Genomic DNA, 23,516 nt, shown 5'->3' on the forward strand with positions numbered 1-23,516 from the left:
GTTGTGCCCCTTCTGCAATGCCCCCCTGTAGCTGTGCCCATTATGCTATGCCCTCAGTAGTTGTGCCCCTTCTGCCATGCCCCCTGTAGTTGTGCCCATTAAGCAATGCCACCAGTAGTTGTGGCCCTTATGCAATGTCCCCTGTAGCTGTGCCCCTTCTGCAATGCCCCCTGTAGTTGTGCCCATTAAGCAATGCCCTCAGTAGTTGTGGCCATTATGCAATGCCCCCTGTAGCGGTGCCCATTATGTCATGCCCTCAATAGTTGTGTCCCTTCTGCCATGCCCCCTGTAGTTGGGCACATTAAGCAATGCCCCCAGTAGTTGTGCCCCTTCTGCAATGCCCCCTGTAGCTGTGCCCATTAAGCAATGCCCCCAGTAGTTGTGGCCCTTATGCAATACCCCTGTAGCTGTGCCCATTATGCAATGCCCCCAGTAGTTGTGCCCCTTCTGCAATGCCCCCTGTAGCTGTGCCCAGTAAGCATTGCCCCCGGTAGTTGTGGCCCTTATGCAATGCCCCCTGTAGCTGTGCCCATTAAGCAATGCCTCCAGCAGTTGTGACCCTCCTGCAATGCTTCCTGTAGTCGTGCCCCTTAATGAAGTGCCCCCAGCAGCCCCCAACACTAGCTCCCTCTCCCCACCCACACCCCTATGAAGAAACTTAGCTTCATGCTGGCACCGCTCCACGCCGTCAGGGCTCCCGAGTCCCGCCATCGCTGCTGCTGCCTCTGCCGCCTGTTGGATCTAACTGGATCCAGCAGATGTGCGGGCTCCTCACATCACACTGCATTACTGGGAAAACTGGCCTCTGAAGCGATCAGAGGCTTCTTTAGTCTCTGATGGCTTTAGAGGCCAGCATTCTTAGTACTAATGGGGGTCTGCTGAGCCGGGAGCCGCATCAGAAGCTCAAAAGAGCCTGATGCGGCTCGAGTGCCGTGGATTGGCCACCCCTGGTTTAGATTATACTTGCCAACTCTGCCTGAATGTCAAGTAGACTCCCTGAAATAGTGGTGATTTCCCTGATTCTCAGAAGAGTCTAGGGGAAAATTTACTGAGATTCGTGTTTGGTCGAGATTGCAATCTCGGGTGTGTTTAGACGTTTTTTTCAACTCGTAAATTTACTAAAGACAAACTCGGGAGAGATTTCTCTATTTACACTGAAAAACGGGTGAGAATGCAAACTCGATTGAATACACCATTGACCAAACTCGAAAGTACTCTCAGTGAAAAAGATACAACTCAGGAATTTACCAAGACTCATGATTGCAATCACGGGTGTAATTGTAGTAAACTCGGACCTAAATAGAAATTTCAAATAGACCACCTTCTGAATTGCGAGCTTGGCAGAAACATACACAGATCAGTGTGATTTGTGTATGTTTCTGCATGTAAACTACCAAAAGTGTTAATTTTTTAAAATATTGACGTAGGGTTCCCCCCCCCAAGAAGCATAACCAGCCTCAGCCAGTCCTGGTTCCTAAAACTACAGGGAAAAAAATGTGTAGGGTTCCCCCATATTTTAGGAACCAGCACTGGGCTGCTGAGCCAGTCATGGTTTTAAAAATTGGGGGGAGGGGAAATTGCATAGGGTTCCCCCTATTTTTAAAACCAGCACTGGGCTCAAATCTGGCCGGTGTGTAATGCCACAGCCAGATGACCTTTCACCAGGTCTCCCCGACCAAAGCATTATCACTCCAAGCCAGTCAGCCCAAGCTGGGGATCTTCCCCGCACTCCAGACTTAAGCTGAAGCCCGGGGCTCTTCCCTGCACCCCAAGCTTTAGGGTGCAGGGGTAATAGTGTGGAAAATAGAACTAAACTATTGTTTTTTAAATTTGAACTACAGGTGCCAACGTGCCTGCCCTTTGACACTTGTAGAACTACAATTGCCAGCAGGCATCCGGCACCCATACCCCTGCTGTAAAAAAATAATTAAAAAGCCACAAGACACACACACCATAGTAAGTAAAATTTTATTACATACCTACCACACTCACACATACTTACCTGCTGCCAGCTGTTCGGTCCTTTTCTCCAAGTAGAATTCCAATGGGTTACCTGTTAAAAAACAAAAAAACAATACTCACCTAAGTCCTTTCGCTGGTCTCCATAGCATCCATGGGTCTTGGCAAAATAACAAACCGACACCCGGACCAGTTCGTACTGTAGTGATGTATGTGTGACCACATACATTGCTACCCGGCTACTGACTGCACATCCCACGTGGAAACTGTCAGTACCTGGAGCCGCCACCCAATCAGCGGGCGCTCTTCAATTAGCCACACTATTACCCCTTCACCCAATGGCCAGGGGTGCGGGGAAGAGCCCCAGGCTTCAGCTTAAGCATGGGGTGCCCACCTCCCCTGTGTCAGGATTCAGCCTGGGATCAGCTGTTACTCACCGTGGTACTGGCTTCCCCTGACTAGCCGCACGGCCAGATACCATGTGCGGTGGTGGGTGACATGCTGAGTATTATACCTTGAGCCCTGTTGACTTCCACGCAATCCTCCATATCAGAGTTCCTGCAGTGGTGGTCATGGACGCAGCCATATTGTCTTTCTTACTTGACCGGACCCTCCACCAATGGTAGCTTGGTCACCTCTCAGTTGACTATCTCCTCCAATGGACTGCTACCTAAGGGTATAAAGCAGGACTCCAGGAAACAGGAAGTCACCTGAACAACTTCTCTTCTCCATTAGCTGCTAGCTTTGGACCACTGTTCCAGGCTACACGTTGTTGTATCTTCAGTACGCTTCACCAGTCTCTGTGATATTTAACTTCAGTCACTACTGTTATTCTCCAGTGATATTCAGCATTGGTCACTACCAATAATCTTCAGTGATATTCAACATTAGTCACTTCAGTGATATTCAGCATCGGTCACTACCAATATTCTTCAATGATATTCAACATCAGTCACTTCAGTGATATTCAACATCAGTTACTACCAGTGACATTCAGCATCGGTCACTACCGATATTCTTCAACATCGGTAACTATCTATATTCTTCAGTGATACTCAACATCAGTCACTTCAGTGAATTTCAACATCAGTCACTACCATTGGTATTCAACATCGGTCACTACCAATATTTCTCCAGTCATATTCTACATCAGTCTCTACCAATATACTTCAGTATTACTAACATCAGTGATTACCGATATTCACCATTGATAATCTCCAGCCACTCAGTTGTCTTCATATCTGCCTGTCAGTTGCTAATTCCTAGGTCCCTGAACAGAGGGCCGTGACCTGCTCATTGGGCGCAGCTAAAACCCAAAACCCATATCCCTATTGGAGGGGTCACTGGTGAAAACCACCAATGAGTTAGACTCCGCGCCTGTGGTCAGGTCTTGTCTACACCCGGAATTAGCCGAGGAGGAAGTCATATATATACGTCCTCCTCGTTTACTTCTGCCTCCCCATCTAGCCCCCTCGAATCCAAGTCCCCTGACTGGAAATCTCAAGGGCCAGTTCGTGACAGTTTGTTTGGGCCAAATGAATGCCGAGGCAATACAGAACCTTGGTGCCAGGGCAATACAGAACCTTGCCTCTCGTATAGAGAATCAAGAAGCAGCTCAGCAACAGCTGGCACACTATCTTCAGGACCTTTCGACTCAATTAATTACTATTTAGTCCACCCTAGCTTCAGTGGTTCCAACTTCTTCAGTAACTGTACCAGTGATTTATCCTCCTGTGTCATCTCCTCTGAAGTCTTGTCTTCAAATACCTACCCCCAATCATTTTGATGGGAATCCTAGACCCTGCCATGGTTTCATTAACCATCGTAAGATCCAATTTGAATATCTGCCTCAGAATTTCCCACACCAAGATCAAAAGTAGCCTATGTTATTTCTTTACTCTCCGGATCTGCTTTGGAATGCGTCTCTCCTTTGTGGGAACATGCGGACGCTTTAGTCTCCCATTATGAGGATTTAATTTGTTCTTTTAAAAGGATCTTTGATGAACCAGGCAGGTCTATTTCTGCCTCTACTGATATTCTACGGATTCGCCAGGGCTCAAGCACGGTGGGTCAGTATGTGGTCAGTATGTGGTCCAGTCTTAGGGCTGCTTTTTTACATGGTTTGTCCGAAAAATTTAAAGATGAGCTGGCTTTGCGAGACCTACCTGATTCACTCTCAGAATTAATTTCTCTCTGTATTAAAATTGATCTCCGTCATAGAGAAATACAGTCAAATAAGTGGCGAGAGAATCGTACCCAGAATCATCCTATTTCTACCAATGTGAAATCTTCCTTTCCACCCAAGGATGAACCTATGCAGATAAACTATTCTCGTTTGACTAAAGCAGAATGGACTCACTGTATCCGTAATAAGCTTTGCACTTACTGTGCCACTTCGGGACATTTCATTAGCGCTTGTCCTCTCAGGAAATGGGAAACCATGGCCGGTTCTAGGAGCTTCCGGTTGGGGTTTCTATCTAACTCCTCTCACTTGGCGGATTCCTTGTTCCCTGTCAAAATCTGTGCTGGGCCCTGCAAGAGAATTAATGCTTTAATTGACTCTGGAGCAACGGGTAACTTTATCTCAGAAACTTTGGTGTGCGAATTCAAGATTCCGGTTAAACCGCTTGCATGGACGTTGGCTGAACTCTTCGATAAGGTGCGTGGTGCTACCATCTTTACCACAGGCTGGGACTGTGAACAAGCGTGTCAGATGTATCCAGGTCACGTGATGCGCACACGTGACCCAGGCTTTACGACTTCACGCAGCGGCTTGCACCCACCCCATTGACTGCCACATACATCACTAACTCCGGACTTGTATCGGTGAGACAGGTAGGTGGCGCACAACCCCTGCACTGCCCAGTGCATCCCTTTCTATAATCACAACATACTGCTGGCTACCTACTCTGATTTTCAGTCTACAACAAAGTGCTTCATTAACTATCATTAGAAGCAGGGAAGCCAACTCTTGTCTAAAAGGAATTGATAGTCTGTTTTTTTCATACATCTCTCCTACTGTGTGTGATTAGCACAATATACTTAATGGTAAAATTACTGCTATTATGAACTTTCAGTCAATTACAAATCATCAGTGTGGTTGATTTAAAATTGTATGATTATTTTTATTTACATTGCTAATGAGCATGTGGGCAGGATATTGGTATTTCACCAGACATATATTGAATTTTTGAACCAAGTGTATGTGTTCTAAAACTGGTGTATTGGATTCATTTATCTTGTATTTTGATTAATTAGCACATTTGCTTACTTTGAATTCACTGTGTTTCTTTATAGAGGTATATGGTTTATGCAGTATATGAAATATCAAAACCTTATGCGATATACAGTGTTAAAAGTATGCTTTCTCTGGTGATCTGAAAAATACTTCTGATTTTGTGACCTACGACCTTTACCGATTCCGTCAAGTCCATGGACTCATTTATTCATGGACTTTATTTCTGAGTTATGATTTGGGTAGTGGTGGATTGATTTTCTAAAATTGCTCCCTTCCCTACCACAATTAGCTAAAGTTTTTCTTCGAGAGATATTTCATCTGCATTGCCTACCTAAAGATATTGTGTCTAACCGTGGTGTGCAATTTGTGGCTAGATTCTGGCGAGCCTTGTGTTCTTCCAGTGACATAAAGACCTTACTCAGAAATTGCTAACTTTAGGGCATGCTATCAGGCTTCAGGCTGCGTAAGGCAACGCAGTGGATAATTTATGCACGTCTCTGCAACGACATTCAAACTCCCTGGCACACCTGCATTTCTCCGACAACCCCCCATCACCACCCACAAATGGCACTTCTTGTCAATCACTCTGCTATGGGTCTGCGTAGTCACTGCAATCGCAGTGCCGATCACAGTGACAGGCACGCACACTGCGATGCAAATGCATGCGCAGAATGCAACAATCGGGCGATTGCGTGCGTATTAGCAACTGCGATCCAAGCAGAATTAGGCCCTTATAGGTTCCATACCCACAATGTGAGAGCAATTAAAGCCAAATTGAATTCAACTCTGTATCAGCCCCCATAGCACTAGAAAATGGGTGGGCAATAAGTGGCCCTCCAGCTGCTGTTGAAGTACTCATCCCAGCATGCTCTTCCAGTTTTAACTAGAGATGAGTGGGTTGGATTTACTCAGATTTACTCGGTTCTCAAAATGGCATTTTATCGGCTATCGGCTAGCACGTGTTTTGGATAGCCAATAAAATTAATCCGAACTAATCCGAACTTGCGGCAATGTGGCGATAAGAACCGAGTAAATCCGAACCTGCTCATCTCTAGTTTTAACATGTCCTGATAGCAGGGCATGCTGGGATGTGTAGTCGCACAGCAGCTGGAAGGCCGCTTATTGCCTACCCCTGCTCTAGAACAAAGCCATAGCTGGAGACCAGACGATTAAAGAACTGCATGGGATGCAAACCTGCACTGCTTTACTATTTGTGCATGGTCGGTATCTGTCTATATTGTTCACTGTATAGCCATGTAATCCTGTATGTGGATTGCCTATGTTCAGTGCTACTGCATTCTTGTGGCACTTTAGAAATAGAAGATAATGCTAATAATAATAATTAGGGCAGTATTTAGTACATTTGTCACTATTGACAATTCAATTCAGTATTTTTATTACATTTATTGTAGGGTGCCTAAAAATGCACCATACAGTATAAAATGTGCATGGAAGGTACAAAGAATATCTAAATAAAAGTATAGAAAAAAGCCTGATCTTCACTACCTCATAAGATACTAAAACATCAAAATATTGTCTTGATAAAATAAGCCCTCCAAGAAAATAAGGACGCTCCCCCCAAAAGCTGCTGTCTCTTCCCCCGGCGGCTCTGTGAACAGGCGACCGCATGCTGCTCTGTTTAAAATTTAAAGGGACAGGCGCAGGATTAGGGGAAAGCTGATTGGAGCTCTATTGAACCCTGACCTATTTTAGGAAGTTCCTGGGAGCACTCCACTGCCAGAGTATAGGCTCCATTACCTTACTCCAGTGTTCATACCAATGTTACAGTCTCCTCGTTCTGACCTTGTCTTGTTTCTGACCCGTCTCTGTCTCCTCCCTGGTACTGTGTTTGGTATTCCGGTTCTGACATTGGCTCCGCTCCTGACTCCGTTATTGCCTAACCCCCGGTACCGTTTTGCTTGTTTGGATTCTGACCTGGCATTTCGACTACGCTGTAGTCTCCACTTCATCCAGAGTTCACCAGCACCTGTATAATGGAACCTTGGCTGAGGGCTGCAACCTGCGTGTCGGACGCAGCTAAGTCCATACCTCCTTGCAGGAGTCCCTTGTGAACACAGCCGGCATGTTAGACTCCGCGCCTCAGTTATAGGTCTAGTCAATCCCAATACGGGTTGTATCTGTTACCTATCCAAAAGTTGTGACAGCGGCTCACAACATGCTTCCAGGTCCTGGCCATCTCTAGGAGACCGGGACACCGGACTGCGATACTCTGACACGTGTAGCCTTATAGCTGCAGTGAGTTAGTTATCTTGGGGGCCTCTCGCTGCTGGGCAATCCAATTGACCCCTGTGTGTAATAAAAGGTAGGTGTCAGTATACTGTACTGGCTGCTTTGGAAAAAGTCATACTGAAGGCCATTCAAATACAGTAGACAGACATACTATGGAAAGGAGGTTACAAAAGGAATCACCTTCATTTATTCGTGTCTCATTTTCATCAGGGACAGAAGATTCCCCTGAACCTGTGAAACTAGGGGCATATAGACTGTCTACTGTAGAAAAATCTAGAAGTTGGTCATTAGGACTCTGGACCTCATTCAGAGTCGGTCGAAGCGGCCGCACGGTCGTACGCCACCGATGTTCGCTATACTGCGCATGCATAAAGTTCGCAATGCACGTGCGCAAACTAGCCGCTACGATCAGAAATTTCTCTCTCCTTGAACACAGCCAGGTCGGTAGTTTGAGTGACAGATTGAGGCATTTGTGGGTGGTAACAGGGGAAGGTGCTTGAAAACGGGGGAGTGGAGATCCGAACGCAGGCGTGCCTAATTATGCGAACGGCGTTTTATGGGAGTGCATACGGTTTATGGGAGTGCATAATTAATAAAGTAGCGTCATGGAACATGTGACATGGGAGGTTTTTACACTGACATGATTGTAGAGCTTAAGAGAGGGTATGGTCAACCTTAAGCTCTACGACCAGTTCCGATGGTTCCCGATGGTCTCGATTAATCCTTATATGCCCGGAGATGACGTGCAATGCGTACGAGAAGGGGGCGTATTTATTTGAATTCCGGCCGCTTCCTCCCCTTGGTCGGCCAGCTACCGATCCGAACTTAGGGGCGCAACTTGCGAGGGAATCATTTGCATATCCGGCCCCTTTTCCCGTACGACTGTGCGGCCGCTTCGACTGACTCTGAATGAGGTCCTCTGTCTTTATTGTGGTGGTAAGGGACGTCTGGCCCACAACTGTCCTGTAAAATCGAGAAAACACAAAGTCCAATGGGCAAGGAAGATTTTAATACTGGCACAAATCCCCTACAAATAGCAGGCTGCTAATGTATCCGCTTTCTTGGTTAGTGGTGCCACCTGTAACTTCCTGGATATTGGGCGAACAAAGACAAAAAAAAAAAACACGCCCACAGACCCTGTGAGCTGCCTGCGGCAGCAAGCGGGTCTGATTCAGGGCCAGTATGCACAATCTAATGGCCAAACAGAATGAGTCAACCAGTCATTGGAAGTGTATCTCCGCTGTTACATTTCAAAACTCTATGACAACTGGGTGAAATATTTACCTTTAGCATAATTTGCTTACAATTGTGCATGTCTCTCCTCTACAAAGTGTTACCTTTTTTCTGTAGCTATGGATATCATCCCAAACCAAATTCCTTTCTGTTACCCAGTAATCTGTCCCCACTGCATGACTTCTAGTCTGAGGAAAATTTGCAAGAAAGTGCACATTTCCCTCGATAAAGGAACCTTTCGACCAAATTTTTTTGCAGGCCAACATCGTCAGTGTTGTAATTTCAAGGTGTGCGATAAAGTGTGGTTAACCACTTGGGATATCAGGATTCGTCAACCCTCAAGGAAATTTGGTTCTAAGTATATCGGACCTTTTCAGATTGTTAAACAACTGAATCCTGTTGCCTTTCACCTCAGACTACCCAAATCCTTAAGGATTCCTAATACCTTTCATTGTTCCTTGTTTAAGCCAGTGATTTCTTCCAAGAAGTTGAAATCTCTCCCTCCTAGGAGACCTTTGTCAGTGCTGGTTCAAGGACACCAAGAATATGTGATGGAGAAATTCTTAATTCCAAAAAGGTACTGTCACGACCAGGGTTACTCGGCATGCAGCCGGCAGGTATTACCTGTGAGGACGCTATGGCGAGGGGCGCCTGGCGGTGGCGCTGATATCTGGCAGGGTGCATTGGCTGCGTGTAGTCCTGTGCGGGCATACTGTCACTCACATGGTCTGGTTAGTCCTGGTGGTGCTTCCGTTCCGCTCTGGTATGGGCGCCGCCATCTTGCCTCCGGTCATGTGACCTAGTCGTCCTATCCTGGTGTGTCACATGCTCTCTCTGGCCTGTCACAGTGCCGCATGGGACAAGAGTCTGGAGCGGATTTATTCCGATGTATTGCAGACCGCTTGGAAAACCTGGAAGCTATGCAAGATGAAATGATTCAGTTTCTACAAGAAATGTCCAAACGACAGGATAATCTGCAAACCTCCTTGTCTACCTCTAAAGTAACTATAGTTACCTCTACTACTCCGCCTGATAATACCAGTAGGGCATCCCCTCGACTACACCTTCCTATGCCAAGTAAATTTGACGGCAACCCCAAGCTCTGCCGCGGATTCCTGAATCAGTGCTATATATAATTCACCCTATAGCCTGACAACTTTCCCACTGCTAGAACCAAAGTGGCCTACCTGGTATCGCTATTGTCTGGTCCCGCCTTGGATTGGGCTTCCCCACTCTGGGAGCATTCAGATTCTCTACTGGACAACTATACAGACTTCGTAACATCATTCAGGAGGACTTTTGATGAACCTGGGCGAACTGTATCAGCCTCATCTAGCATTATGTCACTGAAACAAGGAACCCGTCCCGTCAGCCAATATGTAATACAGTTCAAGATTTTGGCATCAGAGGTCAAGTGGAATGAGGATGCCCTCACCTCAGCTTTCTGGCATGAGCTTTCCGACCGTCTGAAGGATGACTTGGTCACTTGCGACCTTCCTACTAATCTCAATGATCTGATTTCTCTCTGTAACAAGGTCGATCTCCGCTTTAGAGAATGTCAGGCCGAGAAACAAAGAACTGACCGTACTAAGGGACTGTTTCAGAGCCGGACGCTATTTGCAGACGGTCGTTCTAAAAAAGGGGCCGGATATTTAAATTGAGCGCTTGCTCTTTGCGGTGTGTTGACGCTCTGAGCGAGCGTCCGAAAAATGCGCTCGCTATTTTGTAAAGGCGCCCCTTTGCCGTTCGCATCACACGTCATCTCCGGTATTTATTAGATTAATCGGGAACATCGAAAGGCATCTGAACTGCTCGCAGTGCTTGTGGTAGGATTTTCTTACCGCTATCACTGTGAGCAGTTCAGGCTAAAAGACAACCAAGTGACATGGTCGATGATGCTCCTTTAATAATTATGCACTCCCATTAAACGCCTTTTTGACCGTTAGGCACGCCTGCGTTCGGATCTCCACTCCCCCGTTTTCAAGCACCTTCCCCTGTTACCACCCACAAACGGTACATTCTGTAAATCAAATTAGCAGCTCCTCGCTGTTTTACGAGCGCACGATTTCCGACCGCAATGACTGTTTTGCGCATGCGCATTACGACCCATACGCATGCGCAGTTGTACGAACATCGCTCAGAGCGAACGAGTGGCCGCTTACGAGCGGCTCTGAATCAGGCCCTAAGTACGTCGCTCTTCCTTCCTCTACCCGTCCTCATACAGGTGAATCATACCCACCTCTCCAGAGAAGAACGCCAGAGAAGAATACCAAAAAACCTCTGCCTATACTGTGGAGAATCGGGTCACCTGGCGGCCTCCTATACCCGCAACCCGGGAAACGCTCATTCCTAACTGACCCTGGGGACATCAAGTTGAGTAATCTGTCCGTCCCCAACTTCCAAAGACTTTGGAGGTCATTCAGAGTCGGTCGCAAGCGCTGAGTGCTCGCAACCCACTCGATGTTTCCCCACTGGGCATGCGCACGACGGATTCAGTGCGACCTCTTGCAACTAACGACCGCCTCTGAATGAGGTCCTTTGTCCTGATCTTGGCAATAGATGTCAAGCCTAAACCTGCCTTTGTCACTGCTCTACTAGATTCTGGAGCAGCCGGAAACTTTATGACCTCTAGTCTTGTTGATAAATTACGAATTCCCTGTTCTACCATGGATCATTCAATCTCTCTGACTGCTGTAGATGGACGTCCTCTGGCTAACAGAGTTGTCACCAAGGAGACTCAACCAGTGCTAGTCCGCATTGGAGCACTCCATTTTGAGTATCTAAAATTTCTCGTGTTTCCTGAGGCTTCCCAAGAAGTCGTTCTAGGGTTACCCTGGTTGCGTCTGCACAATCCCAGGATAGACTGGTGCTCTATGCAAATTCTTTCATGGGGAGTTGAGTGTCAGAGATCCTGTCTTCCCAAGATACGACCTATGAGGAAAACAGTCTCGTTAGTACCTCCAGCTATTCCCAAAGAGTATCAACTTTTTGCTGACGTTTTTTCTGAACAACAAGCTAATATCTTACCTCCTCACAGGGAATGGGATTGCCCCATCGAGTTGATGCCTGATAAGATGCCCTCTCGAGGTCGCACCTATCATCTATCTTTGCCAGAGACCAAAGCAATGTCTGAGTACATCCGGGAGAATTTAGAGAAAGGGTTCATTCGTCCTTCTACGTCCCCTGCTGGTGCTGGATTCTTTTTTGTCAGGAAGAAGAATGGTGGGTTAAGACCATGTATAGATTATCGAGGCTTTAATGACATAACAGTCAAGAATCGATACCCTCTTCCGTTGTTTACAGAGCTATTCGACAGAGTCAAGGGATCCATCGTTTTTTTTTTTCTAAATTAGACCTACGAGGGGCCTATAACCTTATTCGTATCCGTGCAGGAGATGAGTGGAAAACCGCTTTTAATACCAGAGATGGACACTTTGAATATCTCGTGATGCCCTTCGGCTTATGCAATGCTCCTGCTGTCTTTCAAGGCTTCGTCAACAAGATTTTCCGGGATTTGTTGTTTGTCTCCGTAGTCATTTATCTGGACGATATACTGATTTTGTTCCTCCTCTCTAGAGGAGCACCATAAACATGTGTAGGAAGTGCTGTCTCGTTTAAGAAAAAAACATCTCTATTGTAAACTAGAGCAATGTGTCTTCAATGTACCCAGTGTGCCATTCCTTGGTTATGTCATCTCCGGTTCCAGTCTGGAAATGGACCCCAAAAAGGTTCAGGCAATTTTAGATTGGTCCCGACCCCAGACATTGAAAGCCATCCAGAGACTGCTCGGATTCGCCAATTACTATAGACGCTTTATTAAAGGATTTTCGTCCCTGTTGGCTCCCATCACAGCGTTGACTCGTAAAGGCGCTAATCCTACTCTATGGACTCCTGAAGCTGAGACAGCCTTCCAGCTTTTGAAACAAGCTTTTATCACTGCTCCAGTGTTAAGACAACCAGACGTTGATAGACCTTTTCTGTTGGAGGTAGATGCATCTTCAGAGGCAGTGGGAGCAGTTCTATCTCAACGGTATGAGGATAACCGAATTCACTCTTGTGGCTTCTTCTCCAATAAGTTTTCTCCTGCTGAAAAAAATACACTATTGGTGAACAAGTACTTTTGGCAGTTAAGCTGGCACTTAAAGAGTAGCAATACCTGTTGGAAGGAGCTAAATTCCCTTTTACTGTCTTCACCGACCATAGAAACCTCCTCTTCCTCAAAAATATCCAGTGTGTAAGTCCTCGTCTGGCCCGATGGGCAATATTCTTTGCTCGATTCCATTTTACTCTGACCTTTCGCTCTGGAGCCCTCAATCAGAAAGCAGATGCTCTGTCTAGATCATTTCCCTGTGACAACAATACTGAAACCTTGCGCAGTACCCCCGTGCTGGAATCAAGGGTGTTTGCTACCACACAGCTACAGCCTCCTAAGGAAGCAGCTGCTCACATGGGCTCACTCCTCACGCTTCGCAGGTCATTCTGGTACTCGGAAGACCCTGGAATTTTTGAAAAGGTCCTACTGGTGGCCCTCGATGAAGACTGAAGTATTGGAGTTTGCCTCTTCATGTACCCCATGTGCCCAGCACAGATTCTCCTGTCAAGCTCCAGCGGGTGAGTTGTTGCCTCTACCCATTCCATCACGTCCATGGACGCACCTCTCCATGGACTTTGTAACGGACAGTGGCAAACGCAGGATTTCTAGAGGGGGGTTTCCTAATGCTTGATTTTAGAGCGAGTGTGGCCAGTCCATGAAGAGGGCACAATTAGCACTTAACCAGCTTTAATATGTGTCATACAAAGTGTATTGTGTGTCATAATTCCAGCATATACAGGATCAGTGATCACAGAAAGCCATTAAATACAGCAGTAGGGCCATCCTACCTGAGCTGAATGTTTTTATTTCAGATGTGGTCTCCATTCCAGAGCACTGGAGCAAGTCTGGGGAGTAGCAGAAGAACCTAGCACTGCCCTGGACATTTATGTCTATATTGGTTTTCGTCATGCACTGGTTAGTGTATTATTATATGGCATTAATAATTAACTCTATTGATGGTCTATAGCAGTGCACCTGTAACAGTACATTTTTTCCAGATCTCCTAGTTGGTGCACAGGTGTATTTATTACTGGCTAACATTAAATAATTAGCACCACCTGTGGATCTTTTAACACGTGTTAAAAGATCCACAGGTGGTGCTAATTATTTCATTTGTAATACTGAGAAGGACATGCAGAACTAGTAAAATTCGATTTTACTATTTCTATTGTGGTCATGGTGTGGGCTGGGGAGGGGGGTTTCCAGGCAACCGGAAACCCCCCCCCCCCCCCCCCCCCTGCGTTTGCCTATGACGGACTTACCAAGTTCAGAGGGTTACACCACCATCTGGGTCCTGGTGGATCGATTTTGGAAGATGGTCCTTTACGTCCCTCTAAAGAAATTACCCACAGCTTCTGATTTGGCTCATTTGTTTGTCCAGCACATATTCCGCCTGCATGGACTCCCTGCGGAAATAGTCTCAGATCGTGGCGTTCAATTTGTGGCAAAGATTTTGGAGAGCCTTATGTTCCATTCTGCAAGTAAAACTCAATTTTTCCATAGCCTACCACCCACAGAGTAATGGATCCACAGAAAGAGTCAACCAGGACCTTGAGACTTTTCTACGAATATTCATGTCATCATCCCAAGACAATTGGTCCGAGTTACTGCCCTGGACCGAATTCGCGCACAATGCCTCCTGTCATTCCTCTACGAATCAAATTTAATTTCAGGTGGTTTATGGTCTTCACACTCGAGTACCTGAATTCCGGAGCCTGCCAGCTTTGATGTTCCAGCCGTAGAGGATACTGTTCAGAGATTTGCGTCCATATGGGCTCGAGTGCGCACTGATTTGGAGAAGACATCCTCTCGCTACAAACTACAAGCAGACAGGAGGTGAAGGAAGGTACCTTGCCTAAAAGTTGGAGACCAGGTTTGGTTGTCCACCCGGAACCTACGCCTCAGAGTCCCTTCCATGAAGTTTGCCACACGTTACATCGGACCCTTCTCCATCACAGAAATCATCAATTCTGTGGCTTATCGCCTTCAGCTTCCCTCTTATTTAAGAATTCCAAACTCCTTCCACATTTCCTTACTTAAGCCATTAATCCTAAATAAGTTCCTCAAAGTTCTCCCTGTTCCCCCTCGTATCCAGACTGCTAGAGGTGTGGAGTTTGAGGTCTCCCAAATTCCATGCTGTCCATCCTGAAAAGCCTGCTGAGTGTCCTGAGGCCAGCCATAAGGGGGGGGTACTGTCACGACCAGGGTTTCTCGGCATGCTGGCCGGCAGGTATTACCTGTGTGGACGCTATGGCGAGGGGCGTCTGGTGGTGGCGCTGGAATCTGGCGGGGTGCATTGGCTGCGCGTAGTCCTGTGCGGGCATACTGTCACTTTGGTCTGGTTAGGCCTGGTGGTGCTTCCGTTCCGCTCTGGCATGGGCGTCGCCATCTTGCCTCCGGTCATGTGATCTAGTTGCCCTATCCTGGTGTGTCACATGTTCTGTCTGGCCTGTCACAGTGCAGCACTGGGTATTTAAGGGATTGCCGAGCTTCCTTTCTTTGCCAGTGCAACATGTTTCTCAGCGAGAGCTGAGAGAGAGACTTCCTGTGCTCATTCACCTGTCTGTTGTTATTACCTAGCCCGCTTCACCCTGCCTGTTCCAGCCCCGCTGGCCCCTGCCTCCTCCTTTGCCTCTCCCTTGTCTGAGTACCTGTGCAGCTGTTACCCTGCACCTTTCCTCCACTTGCAGTTTCCCTGGACATTATTTCTCAGACTGCAATTCATTTCAGCCTGCCACTCACTTCAGCCTGCCACTCACTTCAGCCTGCCATTCACTTCAGCCTGCAATTCACTTCAGCCTGCAAGTCATTTCAGCCTGCAATTCTTTTCAGCCTCACAAACCCTGGAATACTGGACGACCTTCTGTTATCACTACCTGGACTTTCTCCCATTTCTTCACTACAGTTTCCCAAGTGCACTTTAGTGCTATACCCGGACTTTTTGTTTTTCCACATTCATGTCTGTTAAGCCACTCATTAAAAACTCCACATTTATTTTTAATTCTGCTTCATTGTCTGCTCCTTTTACCACCCCGGGCCCACAATAAAACCAGAACCTCACAGGTACATTTCCTTGTCCATTGGAAAGGATATGGGCTGGAGGAGAGGTCTTGGGTTCCTGACAAGCATCTGCATGCCCAAGATCTGAAGAAGGATTTCTTTAAATTGTTTCCTAAGATACCTGTATTTAGGGGTTTCTTAACGGTATGCAGTCGGGAAACCGGCTGCCCTAATTCCTACAGCCGGCTTCCCGGCTGCTTTATCCCGGCGTGGGATAAATGACCGGCGTCTATATCTAGACGCCTGTCATTTACCCGACGCCGGGAGACCGGCACCCGGCATCCCAATCGAAGGGATGCCGGGTGCCGCGAGCGGACAGCCGTGGAGGGGGGGAGGGTTAGGTTTAGGGCACCCGGGGGGGACTTAGGGTTAGGCACCCACCCAGGAGGGTTAGGGATAGACTAGGGGAAGGGGGGGTTAGGGTTAGGCACCCTCTCGGGGGGAGGTTGGGGTTAGGCACCCCCCCTGGGGAACTTAGGTTTAGGAAGCGGGGAAGGGGAGGGGGGTTAGGGTTAGGCACTTGGGGGGGAGGTTAGGGTTAGGCACTCCTAAGGAGGGTTAGGGGGTTAGGTTAGTTTATACTTACCATAGGGACGATCAGGATTTCCAGCGCTGTCGGGCTTCCGCTGCCGGGCTCTGCTGATCTGCGGGCAGCCGGGATTCCATACCAATTCCTTCTTAACCCCTCCTCAAAGGGGGGGGGTTCTGTTATGAGCCGCTGCGTTGCTCGCAGTGGCTCATGACATGCTTCTGGGTCCCAGCCGTCACTAGGAGACTGGGATGCCAGAACACGGCGTCACTTGCCGTCCTGAATAATGGGCATCAATAGGAGACCAGAATGCCGGAGCAATGGTGTCTCTAGCCGCGCTGCATGTCAGGTCCCGGCCACCTCTAGGAGGCCGCGATACCGGACCATGGCACTCTGATACAGTATGTGCAGCCTCACAGCTGCAGTGAGTTAGTTATCTAGGGGGCCTCTCCCTGCTGGGGCAGTCCAAGTCCTGGCAGCATCTGAATACCAGGTGAACTTACTTCACCTGGGAAAAACGGCCGTTGTATGTGAAACCCATCTAGTCTGCGGGAATACTGTGGACTACTGGACATGCGTAACACTTAGAGTATGGGGTAGGGATTCAAAGTCTTTTTGTGATTAAGGAAATGGGGTATAATTAACTTTTTAAGAAACTAACTTTACTTGTTAAGAAACCTACAGTGAAAGGGTAACACTGAACAATGCATATTACTGTTAATTTTTACATTAAAACATTGGTGATATTTATTATTTGTATTACTTATTTAGGCAGAACCATACAGTTGTAAGGGATGCAAACACAAACCGACACACATAATAATTGAAAATGTACACTGTAAAGCATACATTTCTATTCTTTATGGGGCAGGACTTTTTTTTCAGTTAAATTAAAAAATGTTGGCAAGAACAGACCATCAACTCTTTAACTCTAGAAAACACTTCCAACATACTAGCCAACTCTGTCTGACTGTCAGGGAGACTCCCCGAATAGTAGCAATCTCCCTGATTGCACCTTACCCCTATTATGTAGCTGTTATATACTTGGAAAATATAAATCAGAGATACATACATTTAAATCATGAGTGGGGAACCTTTTTTCTGCCAAGGTCCATTTTAATATATATAACATTATTTGTGGGCCCAGCGCAGGCCACGCCCCCTCCACATGATGTCACACGGGGTGGGGCCACAATAGCCAATGATTACAGCAATGCCTGGAGCATCCAGAGGATGCTCCAGGGAGCTGTAAGGGCAGCAGTGTGACCGTCTAAAGTGTCCTAAGGACGCTCCAGGTGACACTGCTGCATAGATTCTGGCCGCAGGGTGCCATTATGGTGTCTATAATGGCACCCTGCAGCCAGAATCTATGCAGCAGTGCCACCTGGAGCGTCCTTAGGACGCTTCTGCTATCCAGATGAGGCTAGCAGAAAAAAGCTCAGAAGGCCAGACCAAATGATTCCGGGGGCCATATACAGCCCCTGGGCCTGAGGTTCCCCATCCCTGATTTAAATGGTCCAATCAGTGCCATTTCCCTGCATTGGTTATAAGGCACAATGATCCCTGTGGCTACATGCATTTTCATATAAGGTTTCTCGTAGCCACTTATATGGAATCCCTTGTCAAACAGAATACATAATCAAGCCCTGAAAGTATCAGTGTGTTTTTAATATCAAATATAACTTACTAATGGTGTGTACACATGGTACGATTAAAATGCCTGATATGAACGATAACGATATCGATCATATCATTATAGTTCATATCATTAATTTTTCGGTGCCTCCAACCCATCAACGAACTGCGATGCGCGGGCACGTATGGACGATAAAGATATCGTCCATCGAACGTGCATGCAGGCCAACCTGGTCGATATCGACCAGGTTACTATAGGGACCCGCGATCATTGATCGCAGGTCACTAGCCGTCGTTGGTGGTTGACGGTGTATCGATCATCCAGCACACCCGGGAGATCGATCAACGATATTGTTATCGTTGACGATAACGATATCATTATCGTTGACAATCGTCCCGTGTGTATGCACCATAACTGCTTTGGGGCTTGTTTATTTGTATGCAAGTCAGTATTATGACACACCTCTCAGATGTAGCAGTACACTTTACTGCCACGCATATAGGTGTTACTTTCACAATCTCCTTGAAATGCTTTTTCAAAATAGGTAAGTATGACTTCTAAATTAGAAGTTCTAATGGTTGCTTACTGCTAAGATAAATTGCAAAATATGGCACTGAAATATAAAGGGCAAATATAATACAATGTAGTAAAATTCTGGTTATTTGAAGTACTAGGTCTCTGAGATCATTACAGATACAGGGTGCACATTAATATCTTGCAGCTGTGGGAAATGTACTCTTCAAACTTAACAAAAACAACTTTTAAAGCCCTGAGAGAGATTTAGTAGAAAAACAAACATGTTTCTTCTAAAGCTTTGCAGTCACCAATAATTTAAAAGTATAATCCTGTAAAATAGCAGAAAACATTTAAACATCTAAAAATAACCTTTAACAGGTAATTCAGTTATTTAATTAAATGGTCTGATACATAATGATATTTTAGGACTCCTGTGGCAGATGTAAAACTTCGAATACCTTATATTGCATTACAAACAAGTTGGATGTATGAACTTATTTCATGTGGAGTTTGGCATCACAGTCTTCCTTTGCATCATGATGTGAGCCGTACATGTACATCAATATAATGTACTATGGTAATGTTTGGATAATATGATTTGCTGTATGCTGTCCTCGCCCTTCTCCAATCTCAGGAACACAGGCAGTAGATTGTGCCGATATTAATACTAATGCTTTGATTGGTTTAAAGCTTAATACACTGTACTTGCCAACCCAAGCACTTGATTGTTTGTGTCCCCGCAATAATGCATAAATTCAGTAAGCGCTGACATTGTCATATTCCCCTAAAAATTACATGTACTATTTCAAGACTTCAGCTCATTATCTAAAATTAAATATTGAAATGTAAACAAGGTTCAAATTTATCTAACCTATTTTCTGCTGATGGAAAATGCATTAATGAATGCTAAGCTCTAGTGCCACTTGCCCACACATTCACAAAGGGTTAACTGTTTTTGCTAAGTCTGGCTAAAGCTTCTGCATTTATTTTATTTTTTAATCCTGCATAAGAAACTACTTATTTATATAATAGGCTTAATTCACTTTGTTGCTTATAATGTTCAAGTAGTATTATGAGCAATAGTTTCTAGAATGCTAATTTCCTGCATGTATTAATTTATTTTGTATGTATTTATATTTCTTTATTGATTTTACATGGTATGGGCTAAATCACATTTCATTAGAGCAGAAAGATGCTTGTACTGTATAAAAGTGAGTGTTAACATAGTGTTTAAAAAATAGAAAAAGCAGCTGGAAAATCAGGTTGTGTAAACAATGTAACAGGTCCGATGGTTTTAAGCAGTATTTATTATCAAGTAATAAAAATGTAACAGAACATAGATTCTTATGCCTCTAATATTACATGTTTTATAAAATAGACATTAAAAACACAAATTGTTGCAGAGTTTAAATTTGAAGTCTTATGACTCACATAGAGTCTTAAGTTGTTTCTAGTGTATTAAGAACAAGTTCAAAGTGTATATAAATATACTTGCCAGCCAATTCGAAAGTTCAAGAAATATACTTCTGAGAGAAAAAGTTGAATATCATTGACAGCCAAAGTCCTTGTGGTCGGAATCGAAGTATAGATCACGGTGTCACTATAAGGGCTCAGACCTAATAACAGGGAGCCTGGATCTCCGTTGGTCTCCTGAACCTGCTAAAGTTGTCCTAATTGGGGACACTATGCTCCTCGTCCGGCAGCTACCCCCGTTGATAGCAGGGGGGGTGTGTGCCGCTGTTCGTTAGTATCCTCTGTTTAGAGCAGCGGAGTTCACGGTGTCGCTAGCAAGGCTCAACCTTGTGACGGGAGCCTGCTCTTCATCCGGCAGCTAACCCCGTTGATGACAGGAGGGTTGTGTGCCGCTGTTCGTTAGTGTCCTCTGGATCTCCGTGTAGCTTTTGCAGGAGTAGCGGGTTTGACAAAGACGCCAGAATAGCGTTGAAACGCGTAGGTGATTTCCCTGCCAAGATTTTCTGACTGTTGCAGAGATTTACTTTTAAAGGACATACTGCCATTTACAGCCACTTTCAAGTATGGATGTTTCCAGGGGAATTTTTTACTGAATAAACCCACAGGCATTTACCTATCTACCGCTTCATTGAAAAGCCGGTCAAACCACCTGCTGACCAGTCCATGCGATTATTCTCCTGTTTTTGGATATCCCATACCAGCGCTCTACTCCTCCTGATTATACCGGGATTCTCTGCTGGGTGAGTCTCACCCTCAACCTCACAGAAACCCGCTACTCCTGCAAAAGCTACACGGAGATCCAGGCTCCCGTCACAAGGTTGAGCCCTGCTAGCGACACCGTGAACTCCGCTGCTCTAAACAGAGGACACTAACGAACAGCGGCACACACCCCCCCCTGTCATCAACGGGGTTAGCTGCCGGACGAGGAGCAGACTCCCGTCACAAGGTTGAGCCTTGCTAGCGACACCGTGAACTCCGCTGCTCTAAACAGAGGATACTAATGAACAGCGGCACACACCCCCCCTGCTATCAACGGGGGTAGCTGCCGGACGAGGAGCATAGTGTCCCCAATTAGGACAACTTTAGCTGGTTCAGGAGACCAACGGAGATCCAGGCTCCCTGTAATTAGGTCTGAGCCCTTATAGTGACACCGTGATCTACACTTAGATTCCGTACACAAGGACTTTGGCTGTCAATGATATTCAACTTTTTCTCTCAGAAGTATATTTCTTGAACTTTCGAATTGGCTGGCAAGTATATTTATATACACTTTGAACTTGTTCTTAATACACTAGAAACAACTTAAGACTCTATGTGAGTCATAAGACTTCAAATTTAAACTCTGCAACAATTTGTGTTTTTAATGTCTATTTTATAAAACATGTAATATTAGAGGCATAAGAATCTATGTTCTGTTACATTTTTATTACTTGATAATAAATACTGCTTAAAACCATCGGACCTGTTACATTGTTTACACAACGTGATTTTCCAGCTGCTTTTTCTATCTTTTATGTTCTTTGATTATTGGGATTGACTAACCCAATCAGCTGTGATTTATTAGGTTGTGATACCCACTCATTAAGCGCCTAGGTACTTTTTCTATTTTGTTAACATAGTGTTTGACTGGTTACAGCTCAACATTAGGCTTAGGCACTAGAAAATATGAAGAACCTAGCTCCTATTAGTCTTCTGTTTTGTACAGGCTTGAAATTCATAATTGAAAAAAAAGTTTTTCTAAAGGAAAATGGTGATTTTAAAACATGTGTCATTCTTCATTGTGGTTGGTTTTAGAGCTCTCAACCACAAGAACCATGTTCTGTGTCGAAAAAATGGGGATCTTACTTTGCAGACTGCATTCCGGGAACAAAGAGCACACAGGAAACACAGACTGCCACCTGGTGTTGCACCAGTATTAGGAATTACAGCACAATTACCATCCCGAACATCATGGCAATTGTAGGTGAGTAATGGGTTTTCAATAGTCATTTTTTTAGGTAGGTAGAGGGTGGAGATGTAGTAGCCATTTACATGAGACTCACCCACTTGACTTCTGCCTTCGTGACGAAGCATACAGTATAAATGAACAACAAAGAAAATGTGGCGTGTAGTTATTAAGGGGCAGATGTATTAAGCTCTGGAAAGTGATAAACTGCCAATCAAGCAGCTCCTAACTGTCATTTTTCAAACACAGCCTGTAACATGACAGTTGGAGCTGAGTGGCTGGTAGTTTATCTCTCTCTAATTTATCACTCCCAGAGCTTAGCACATCTCCCCCTCACTGAGAACAGGGTGCATCCATAATAAAAGTGTTACATGCTGAAACATCTGCCAATCTCAGAGATGCTACAGCACAAAGTAGCAATTTAAGTGGCACAGTGTTTTAGTTATCTAGTCACCCAACAAAAACAGGTCAATGTATAGTATATAAAGAATGGAATTACAAAACGGTTCAATTGTCATCTAAACGGTTCCAACCTCGAAGTTACGTGTCTTCTCCCATTCTGAATTCCCTGCTTTCTTGTGGTGGATGAGGTGTGTACTGCCTTTATCAATGCGGCCAATTAAGCAGGGTGCAGGGGCATTTGTTCAGACAACATAATTAGGCCTCTAAACAAATGGGTCCTTTTGACTAGTGATTGAGCCTCATATCCTATAGCTCAGTTGTCTATTTCTCTATTAAACTTGTTTGACGATCTGTCCCTGATCTTAATGCTATATGTACTTTAAGATCATCATCATATATATGGCAAATATATAACTAAGGCCCTGATTCAGAGCCGGACGCTCTGACCAGAGCGCTCGCTCTGAATCAGGGCCCACCTCCATAATTATGGAGCGTCCTCCTGGATGCTCGTATAGCTGTGGGTCACCACCCACAGCCTATACGAGCGTGCAGGTTGATGGTCGCGATGGTCTTGACCATCACGACCATCGCCACTGCGAGCCGAAGCCTGCGGTTGAGTTTCTCAACCGCAAGGCCCGGAGTGATTTTGGCTCTATCAGAGCCAAAATCACTCCCACTGACATCACTAGTGATGTCAGTGGGGCCGGCTTCTGACGGTAGGCGTTCCCTTGGGAACGCCCCCGTCTGGGAGGCACGCCCACCAAAGGGGGCGTGCTGTCAATCAACATCGACAGCACGCCCCCTTTGATCAGACACAACGAGCGAAGGAAAGTCCTTCGCTCGTCGCGTCTCGCGCATGCGCACCATCGACCCACTTGCGAGCGGACAGCCGCTCGCGAGTGGGTCTGAATCAGGCCCTAAATTTGAGATTAATACTAAGTTACTCATTCAACAATATAAATCAATCTATGCAGACAATATTAAAGTCCCAGATAACTGTGGTGTAACCAGGGCTGCCTTCAGAAATTGTGGGGCCCGGTACTGACAAAATAGGCAGGGCTCTCCCTTCCCCGGGTATAGAGAAGAGTTGGGCGGAGCTGTGGATAATGTGGGTGGTGCTTCTTCAGGGGTGGTGCATCAATTGGAGCGTAAACCAGGGATGGCTGGACATTAATGGGGGGG

The 23,516-nt window shown here is 45.8% G+C and overlaps 1 protein-coding gene across 2 annotated transcripts in view; it reads left to right on the forward strand.

Moving 5' to 3' along the window:
* NT5DC1 (5'-nucleotidase domain containing 1) overlaps window positions 1-23,516 on the forward strand; it is a 446,918-nt gene that overhangs the window by 420,504 nt on the left and 2,898 nt on the right. For both annotated transcript variants that reach the window (XM_088460431.1, XM_088460432.1), the window contains one exon: window positions 21,782-21,950. In XM_088460431.1, the coding sequence (XP_088316557.1) occupies window positions 21,782-21,950 (169 nt within the window). The remainder of the gene's footprint in view (window positions 1-21,781; window positions 21,951-23,516) is intronic.

This window comes from Taudactylus pleione, unplaced genomic scaffold (assembly GCF_031769625.1).
Source record: "Taudactylus pleione unplaced genomic scaffold, aTauple2 ptg000046l, whole genome shotgun sequence".
Taxonomy (NCBI): Eukaryota; Metazoa; Chordata; class Amphibia; order Anura; family Myobatrachidae; genus Taudactylus; species Taudactylus pleione.